The 10,000-nt window shown below is 50.3% G+C and overlaps 2 protein-coding genes across 2 annotated transcripts in view; both read right to left on the bottom strand.

Moving 5' to 3' along the window:
- gpr39 (G protein-coupled receptor 39) overlaps nucleotides 1–1,593 on the bottom strand; it is a gene marked incomplete at both ends in the record, with an annotated part of 24,300 nt that extends 22,707 nt beyond the window's left edge. Inside the window, one exon of the mRNA XM_080498099.1 lies at nucleotides 816–1,593. Within this exon, the coding sequence (XP_080354225.1) occupies nucleotides 816–1,593 (778 nt within the window). The remainder of the gene's footprint in view (nucleotides 1–815) is intronic.
- A 7,782-nt stretch (nucleotides 1,594–9,375) lies between these two features.
- Nucleotides 9,376–10,000, bottom strand: part of LOC308131370 (solute carrier family 35 member F5-like) — a gene marked incomplete at both ends in the record, with an annotated part of 4,564 nt that continues 3,939 nt past the window's right edge. The window contains one exon of the mRNA XM_080498098.1: nucleotides 9,376–9,465. Coding sequence (XP_080354224.1) covers nucleotides 9,376–9,465 — 90 coding nt within the window. The remainder of the gene's footprint in view (nucleotides 9,466–10,000) is intronic.

Here is a 10,000-nt window from a genome sequence, read left to right as displayed (position 1 = left end):
AATATATTTTACACAAACAATTCAAACTAAATTCATGTTTTTTCACCACATTTATTCTGAAAGTTCTGAATAATGCGAGTCACTTCTGAAACATGTCACTGTTCTCTGCTACTTGTACTTCATTACATCTCCAGTATTATAATTCAGGTTATATTTGACACATTTCTACTTCTAGTTTAAAATACAATTGTTGCCCACATTCTCTATTTTCTGCTGGTTTTCTTTCCTCCATTCTCTCTTATTTATTCTGAGTGATATATGTCTACATGCACTTTGTACCAGTACTCAAGATGGGTATTTATGGTATTTAGGATATTTATTATCTAGTTCATGTGCACTTTTTTTCTCTATATGGTGTTTTTAGTTTTCCATTTGTGTTTACATGAACTACTTTGTTTTATATCGATAAATAAAAGTATTTTAGAAGCTTGAATCTTATTTATAGTTATATAACAAGAGCCTGTGTTTATCTATTGTGAGTGATATACTGTACGTCTACATGTACTTTGTACCAGTACTCAAGATGGGTATTTATGGTATTTAGGATATTTATTATCTGGTTCATGTGCACTTTTTTCTCTCTATATGGTGTTTTTAGTTTTCTGTTTGTGTTTACATGAACTAGTTTATCTAATTTAAATCGATAAATAAAAGTATTTTAGAAGCTTGAAGCTTATTTATATAATAAGAGCCTGAGTTTTAAATCTGAGTCGACAGTTTCCAGGGAGAAATAATCAGATTTTGTCTATTTTTCCGACGGACAATCGGTTGAGAATCCAACTCGCGTTCCAAACAACATGGCGCCTTCGACTCACCCAGAAAGATGATGGTCTGCTTCCTGGCCGTCTTCAGCTTCTGGCTCTCGTGTTTGGCCGGCGCCGGGGCGCCGCCGCCGCCGGAGGGCGCCATGGCCCGGCGCAGCACCAGGATCATGGCGCGGCACATGAAGGCCACGCCGACCAGCACCAGCATGTAGAGGGCGAAGGCCAGGAAGATGCTGACGCGGTACATCAGCCAGCGCTCCCGCAGGTTGGTGCAGAAGGTCAGGTTCTGGACGGGGGCGTCCTGCCGGACGGGGACGTAGCCCTCCGTCCCCGTGGCGAAGAGCTGCGGCAGCGCCACCAGGACGGAGGCCAGCCAGGCCAGGGCGATGAGGGCGGGGGTGCGGCGCCCGGCGAAGGCCCGGAAGTGGAACGGGTGGCAGATGGCCACGTAGCGCTCGAAGCTGAGCGTGGCCACGTTGAGGATGGTGGCGTAGCTGCAGGCCTCGAACAGGAAGTTGTAGACCTTGCAGGACGCGTTGCCGGACGCCGAGGCGAAGGGGAACCAGATGGCGCTGTAGAGCTCCACCGGCATGCCGATGAGCAGCACCAGCAGGTCGGAGCAGGCCAGGCTCACCATGTGGTCCGTCACGTTCCTCTGCAGGTAGCCGTTGGTCCTCAGCAGCTGCGTGGCGCGGATGGTGACGGAATTACCCACGATGCCCGTCACCAGCATGGCGCTGTACAGGACGGTCAGGAAGATCTTCACGCCGTAGTTGGGCTCCAGCTCACTCCAGTCCTTCTCCTCCGCCGTCTCCACGTCCTCGCTCATGGCTGCAGGAGGCGGAGATCCGGAGATGGCGGTACGGAGATGACGGTACGGGGACGATGATCCAGAGACGGCGGTACAGAGACGGCGATCCAGAGACGGCGATCAAGAGACGACGATCCGGAGACAGCAGTACAGAGACGGCGATCCAGAGATGACGGTACAGAGGCGCGATCCTGAGACGGCGATCTAGAGGACACGATCTAGAGACGGCGATACAGAGACGGCGATCCGGAGATGACGGTACAGAGACGGCGATCTAGAGACGGCGATCTAGAGACGTCGATCCAGAGGAGACGATCTAGAGACGGCGATACAGAGACGGCGATCCGGAGACGGTGATCTAGAGGAGACAATCCGGAGACGGTGATCGAGAGGTGGCAATCCAGAGACAGCGATCCAGAGACGGCGATCCAGAGACACCGATCCAGAGACGGCGATCCAGAGACAGCGATCCAGAGACGGCGATCCAGAGACGGCGATCCAGAGACACCGATCCGGAGACGGCGATCCAGAGACGACCCCGCGGTTCGTCCAACGTACGACACTCTTTTCTTGTGATCTTCTTATCTCAACAAGAAGCAGAGAAACACTGGAGCACCTCTTCACTTCCTGTAAGGATTTAAAAAATAAAAACAATCTCCAGATCCGGAGAGTAGGGCCCGGGGGTCCGGCCCGTCTCGTCCCGAGTCCCGATGGCGGTCCAGGGAAACCCGCTCGACCTCACAAGCCCCCGGTGGAGTCAATCACCGCCTCACTCTCCGTCAGCAAAACCCTCGCCGGCTTCCTCCTCCCTCATGTGGACGGAGCGGCTAAACATTAACCAGCAGCTCAGGCGGCGTGAGCAGCGAGGCCGGCCTCCATCTCTTATCACCCGTCCTGATTCCTCCCCCCTCCCCCTCCCCCCTCCCCCCTCCTCCCCCGTACAGAAACTCCTGGTTGTAATTCTTTATGAGCGATTAGCAACGTGCTCCGGTCGGACAGGAAGTGACCAAATAAATCAAGTCGTGTTGCAATTTATGACCTTGTAGTTTAGCTTGGCGATTGAGTTGAAGATAGGAGGAGGAGATAACGACTCCGACGGCGGCGCGGCGCTGAACCGGGGCTGAACCGGATCAGTAGGAACTCAGACGGTCTGCAAGGAAAGTCTGACTCACCGAGAGCCTCGGGGTCCAGACGGTCCGGACGGTCCGGACGGTCCAGACGGTCCAGACCGTCCGGACGGTCCGGGCGGTCCGGACGGTCCGGACGGTCCGGACGGTCCAGACGGGGTCCAGACGGTCCGGACGGTCCGGACGGTCCGGACGGTCCAGGCGGTCCAGACGGTCCGGACGGTCCAGGCGGTCCAGACGGTCCAGGCGGTCCAGACGGTCCGGACGGTACGGACGGTCCAGACGGTACGGACGGTCCGGACGGTCCAGACGGTCCGGACGGTCCAGACGGTCCAGACGGTCCGGACGGTCCAGACGGTCCAGACCGTCCGGACGGTCCGGGCGGTCCGGACGGTCCGGACGGTCCGGACGGTCCGGACGGTCCAGACGGGGTCCAGACGGTCCGGACGGTCCGGACGGTCCGGACGGTCCGGACGGTCCGGACGGTCCAGGCGGTCCAGACGGTCCAGACGGTCCGGACGGTCCAGGCGGTCCAGACGGTCCAGGCGGTCCAGGCGGTCCAGACGGTCCAGGCGGTCCAGACGGTCCGGACGGTACGGACGGTCCAGACGGTACGGACGGTCCGGACGGTCCAGACGGTCCAGACGGTCCAGGCGGTCCAGACGGTCCAGACGGTCCAGACGGGGTCCAGACGGTCCGGACGGTCCGGACGGTCCGGACGGTCCGGACGGTCCGGACGGTCCAGGCGGTCCAGACGGTCCAGGCGGTCCAGACGGTCCGGACGGTACGGACGGTCCAGACGGTCCGGACGGTACGGACGGTCCAGACGGTCCGGACGGTACGGACGGTCCAGACGGTACGGACGGTCCGGACGGTCCGGACGGTCCAGACGGTCCAGACGGTCCAGGCGGTCCAGACGGTCCAGACGGTCCAGACGGTCCGGACGGTCCAGACGGTCCAGGCGGTCCAGACGGTCCAGACGGTCCGGACGGTCCAGACGGTCCAGACGGTCCAGGCGGTCCAGACGGTCCAGACGGTCCAGACGGTCCGGGGAGTTCGGGTCTCTAACTTCTTATTTTTTTTAAAGTACCAAAAAAGTGCATTGGAGGATGAAGAGGATTCTGCAGCAGAACGATCCACCTTCAGTTAAAGTCATTGGGGGGAAACCATTTTATAAACTTCAACGTCTTTGTTAAAACTACATTAAAACCCTCCCATACAAACAAATAAGCTAAAGTTCAATAAAAGAAATCTCATATTGACGTCTAAATAATGAACTTTATTAAGGACTTATTCTTTGTATTTTAACAACGTGATCCAATACGACCAATAGTTCCCGACTAGTTCTTCTCTGAATCAGCCCCAGGTTGCGTTGAGGTTAAGCCCCGCCCCCTCTGACCTCACACCTTCCAGGCGGTGCAGGGAAACGCCGACTCGTCGCTCCTCACAGAGTCCCTCCATTTCTTCCTCCCATCATTTCAAAGTAAATTGGAAGGAGTCAGAAAAACTCCGGTCGCTACCTGGCAATTTGTGACTTGTTATTACGCCGCAGATGATTTAGAGTTTCAGTGGTAATCCTGCTCCGATCAGTAATCCTGCTCCGATCAGTAATCCTGCTCTGATTTTCTACATAATAATAATAAATAATAATACATTTTATTTCAAGGCGCCTTGAAGAAATGTGCATACAAAATAAAAAGTTAATATATATTAATCACTTTGATGAAATGTAAAAAAAAATGAAAAAAATAAATAAATAATATTCAATAAAATGTATAAAAAGCCCATAAAAAATATGAAATAAAATAATAATAAAATATTCACACAAAAATTATAAAAAGCCAATAAAAAGTATGAAATAAAATATAATATTCAAAAAAAGTATAAAAGGCCCATAGAAAATATGAAATAAAATAATATAATATTCACACAAAAATTATAAAAAGCCCATAAAAAAATCTGAAATAAAATTATAATATAATATTGACAAAAAAATTATAAAAAGCCCATAAAAAAATCTGAAATAAAATATAATGTTCCAAAAATATATATAAAAAGCCCATAAAAAATATGAAATAGTGACATTATAGTAAACAATTAAAAAGCAACCTTCTATTGAGGAAAGTCTATCGACGCCTGATCCGAAGGCTCCAACAACCCCGGTTAACCACAACATCAGAAAATATTCCTCGCCGAGCGGCGCCATCATGGCCGCCATCATGGCCGCCACAGGAACCTCCCACGTCTCCGGTCCGACATTAAACCCACAGATTCTCGACTCAATTCCAGCAGAAAAGCGTCTCTTCCACCAGACACGAGACAAATTGCCTGAAATGACGCTGAAGTTTTGCTTTCGCACTAAAGGAACATTAAAGTGGCTCCGGCCCGGCGGGACTCGTCTCCTTCCACTTGTCGGGGTGCGTTCCAAACGTTTCTGAAGAACTCACATGGCCTCAGAGCAAGTTCTGCTTAATGCCCTTCCTGAACTCTGGATTTAATCAAATACCACAGTGGAAGTCTGCAAACGCTCCACGAGACGCTGCAGAAAGAAATCAAATCGGCGCTTTTACAAAGTCTGTCCTCGATCTTATTGTAACGTTCGCTTACCTGTTTTATTTTGAAGTCTCCGCCCTTGTTTACTTCCCCTTCCTGTGTGTGTCTGATTAGTATTTGATTTGTTTTACCTTCATTTGTGTATTTAGTGCAAGACTCCAGCCCTTCCTTGCGTTTACATGGAAACGCTTTTTTGCAAACAAGTTTGCACAGAAGCAACAGAAATGGTGAAAAGGCCATCATTCATCCATCCATCATCCATCCATCATCCATCCTTCATCCATCCGTCGTCACGATCAACCCTAACCCGTCTCCACAAAGTTGTTTAGTCGCAAAACATTTTTTACTTTTGTGTCGTCCCTGTAAACGACACCAGTGTGTGGAAGTAAAACTGAGCCGTCAGATTCTGAATTCGAATTTGTAACTCTGAATTTTTTTTACCATCGAAATCAGACTTGGAATTTTAAAAGCTGTCGAATTTCAAGTACGTATCTTTTTTTTGCTTCGGATTTTTTTTCCAACATCTAAAAATATTCAGTGTGTAAAAATTCAATGTGTCTAAAAATTCAGCTGCAAAACAGCCAGAATGTCTGTGTCATCAGGACGATGCAATCGATCCCCGTCTCATTCACCCAACATCCAATTTTTTTGCGGTTGAATTTTTTTGCAGCTGAATTTTTGGACACGTTGAATTTTTACACACTGAATATTTTTAGATGTTGAAAAAAAAATCAGAAGCAAAAAAAGATACGTACTTGAAATTTGACGAACAGCCCCCCCCCTGTGGACTGTTTTAAATCGCGTCTTGAAACCCACTTTTATTCTCAGGCTCTTAACGCCGCGTGAGCCGTGTGGTCCCTGTGTCTTTTTATTTATTTTATTGTTCTTACTTATTTTATTGCTTTTTAAGCATTTTTATATTTCCATTTATTCTTATTTGTAGTTTTTTTTATGTGTTTGTAGTTTTTAATCTGTTTTTATTTATGGTTTTATACTTATTGAGTGTTGGAGCTCATTTACATTGTTTTAGTTTGATTGTTTTTATGTGCAGCACTTTGGAAACGCTTTGTTGTTTAAATGTGCTTTATAAATAAAGTGGATTGGATTGGATTGACAGCTTTTAAAATTCAAAGTCTGATTTTGATGGTTAAAAGAAGTCAGAGTTACAAATTCGAATTCAGAATGTGACGGCTCAGTTCTACTTCCCGATCCTCCATCTGCACAAAGTTTTATCTCGCCTCCCGAAGTGGAAACATTCTTTCACGGTCGCTGAACCCTCCTGCAGAGCCTCTTACTGCGCATGCGCATCTCTCCCCCTCCTCCTCTCACCCACTTGTAAGCAAACATGGCGGCTCGTCGTGGCTTAACTTGACCTCCGTGCTCTAGTTTAATCGTCCATATCAGTAGTTTAGTAGTGTAGCGCGCAGGAACGGGAGTCGGAAGCGGCGTGTCAAAAGACGGTGCCAACGTGGGCAGTTTAATTGACATGAATCACGAGTAATAACGAACGGGAACGGAACGCGACTCGTCACTCTGCGGTTGCTAACGAAGCTAAAAACACCCGCCGGTGCACCAGTATAAACAGTCCCCCCGGAACCCATCTACCCAACTTAGGTTCCGCGGGTGAATTACGTAAAACTCACGACACTAGTATCATTCATCTATCCATCCTCCATCCCCACAAAGTTTTTATCTCGCCTCCCGGAATGGAAACATTCTTTCACGGTCACTGAACCCTCCTGCAGAGACCGTTACTGCGCATGCGCACCTATTTCCCCCCCCCACCCACTTGTAAACAAACATGGCGGCTCGTCGTGGCTTAACTTGACGTCCGTGTTCTAGTTTGATCGTCCATATCAGTAGTTTAGTAGTTGAAACTCACCCCTGGTAACATCCGACGCGTCGTCAGTCCACGAGGTGGTCGGGTTTTCTCCATTTTCTTCACCTTTACATCGTTTTCTTCTCTGCACATCGTCTGTGTGGTTCCATTATAAAATCAAGCAACAGCGCCCTCCGTAGCCGGGCAGACTAACTGCATCGTACGTTTTTCCGCTGCTGCAGTGGAAACACACGTTTTTTTTAACGGATTAAGTGACGTCACGTGAATCGTTGTCGTGTAAACGGGGCCTCAAAAGTCTCCTGTCTTCTGTCAAATCAGTCCTGATTGTTCATTATGAAGCCGGAGACGCTTTAATCTTTAAACGTTGCGTTTGAGGCGCCGGTGATTAACCAGCATGACCCCTTGTTTCCGTTACACCTCAGCCGGCAGGAACGTTCCTCCGTTGCTCAAGATCGTCTGTCTTTTACGTCTCTGAGATAAACAGGAGCCAGAAGACGTTAAAGGAAATGAGTCAATATGAACCACCGGAGGGTTTTTTTCCAAAATGTAATCTGACATTTAAAACACCAGAAGTTCAGTCTTAAACGTTTCCGTAAAAATAAAACAACAGCTATTTGTACTCTCATTTAAATTCAATGGAATGACGCCAATAATTGCAAACAAGATACTTTTTCTGAGTTTTTTTTTTTATTTCTGTTCTTATAACTTCTTACCATTCTAATAAATATTCCGGTTTTGTAAAATGGGTCATTTTGCATTATTCATAAAGGTCTTCATGTCTCGGTCGTGACTCAGCTCTGAACCGAAAGTCAAACTTTCACAACGTCTTCCAAACAAACGGGGTTTGGAGGGAAACAAATGATTCAACAGAGACTCAAAAAGATATATAGATATATCTTCTTCTTTTTTTTAATAGTGCAGTATGAAGTGAAATATGAAAACGGACTCGCAAAAAAAACAAACAGAATTACTGAAGAGAGTCGGGCGATCGAAGGGAAAAGTTCCCGTCTCTTTTTAAGATTGTAGAACATTGTTTTTTTTCAATTAATGACACTTAAAAGAAAGACAAGAACAAAGAACCTGAGAGAGAAAATGATCATATTCTTGATGATTTCACAAGCACCGTTTGATAAAAGTATGAACTGTTCAAAAAAAAAAAAAAAAAAAAAGCTTTCACGTGGGACTAATGGGAAAAAAAATTAAAAATAAAATAAAACACAATTAAGTGCAATGAACTCGTCATCACTTCCCCCCGGCTCCTTTTCTCTCAGTCGTCTGGAAAAACGACTCCGGAAAACAAAACCCAGATTGTGTCCAGATAATCTCTGTAGCAAATTTAAAAAAAAAAAAATTAAAAGAAAATTTGGCAGTGGTGTAAACTCGTCCAACGGTTAATAAAAAAAAAAATAAAAAAAAAGCTAAAAGATTAAAAGCGTAGTGGTCGTCTGGATTTCACACACTGGGACCTTCCTGTTCACTTCAAACGTTATTGCACCTCTTATAGCTTATGTCCTCCAGGGGGCGCTGTGTCCTCCAGGGGGGCGCTGTGTCCTCCAGGGGGGCGCTGTGTCCTCCAGGGGGGCGCCGTGTCCTCCAGGGGGGCGCTGTGTCCTCCAGGGGGCGCTGTGTCCTCCAGGGGGGCGCTGTGTCCTCCAGGGGGGCGCTGTGTCCTCCAGGGGGGCGCTGTCCTCCAGGGGGGCGCTGTGTCCTCCAGGGGGGCGCTGTCCTCCAGGGGGCTCTGTGTCCTCCAGGGGGGCGCTGTCCTCCAGGGGGGCGCTGTGTCCTCCAGGGGGGCGCTGTCCTCCAGGGGGCTCTGTGTCCTCCAGGGGGGCACTCTGTCCTCTAGGGGGCGCTGTGTCCTCCAGGGGGGCGCTGTCCTCCGGGGGGCGCTGTGTCCTCCGGGGGGCGCTGTCCTCCAGGGGGCGCTGTGTCCTCCAGGGGGGCGCTGTGTCCTCCAGGGGGGCGCTGTGTCCTCCAGGGGGGCGCTGTCCTCCAGGGGGGCGCTGTGTCCTCCAGGGGGGCGCTGTGTCCTCCAGGGGGGCGCTGTCCTCCAGGGGGCGCTGTGTCCTCCAGGGGGGCGCTGTCCTCCAGGGGGGCACTGTGTCCTCCAGGGGGCTCTGTGTCCTCCAGGGGGCGCTGTGTCCTCCAGGGGGCGCTGTGTCCTCCAGGGGGCGCTGTGTCCTCCAGGGGGGCGCTGTGTCCTCCAGGGGGGCGCTCTGTCCTCCAGGGGGCGCTGTGTCCTCCGGGGGGCGCTGTGTCCTCCGGGGGGCGCTGTGTCCTTCAGGGGGGCGCTCTGTCCTCCAGGGGGCTCTGTGTCCTCCGGGGGGCGCTGTGTCCTCCGGGGGGCGCTGTGTCCTTCAGGGGGGCGCTCTGTCCTCCAGGGGGCGCTGTGTCCTCCGGGGGGCGCTGTGTCCTCCAGGGGGCGCTCTGTCCTCCAGGGGGCGCTCTGTCCTCCAGGGGGGCGCTCTGTCCTCCAGGGGGCGCTGTGTCCTTCAGGGGGGCGCTGTGTCCTCCAGGGGGGCGCTGTGTCCTCCAGAGGGAGCTGTGTCCTCCAGGGGGCGCCGTGTCCTCCAGGGGGGCGCCGTGTCCTCCAGAGGGAGCCGTGTCCTCCAGAAGGAGCTGTGTCCTCCAGGGGGGCGCTGTGTCCTCCAGGGGGCGCCGTGTCCTCCAGAGGGAGCTGTGTCCTCCAGGGGGCGCTGTGTCCTCCAGGGGGGCGCCGTGTCCTCCAGGGGGCGCTGTGTCCTCCAGGGGGGCGCTGTAGTGTTTCTTCTTCATGGATGAGAAATAAAGTTTTTCTTTCTTTTTTTTGCGATTGTTGGTCACAAAAATCCCGCGTAGAAAAAGGAGATTTACAGAATGAATGAAAAGATCCAGTTTGCTGTGAAACCTCAACTCTGTTTGGATT

This window comes from Blennius ocellaris, assembly GCF_963422515.1.
Source record: "Blennius ocellaris genome assembly, chromosome: 6".
Taxonomy (NCBI): Eukaryota; Metazoa; Chordata; class Actinopteri; order Blenniiformes; family Blenniidae; genus Blennius; species Blennius ocellaris.
The sequence above is the reverse complement of the archived record's forward strand: the minus strand, read 5'-3'. Positions and strand labels throughout refer to the sequence as shown.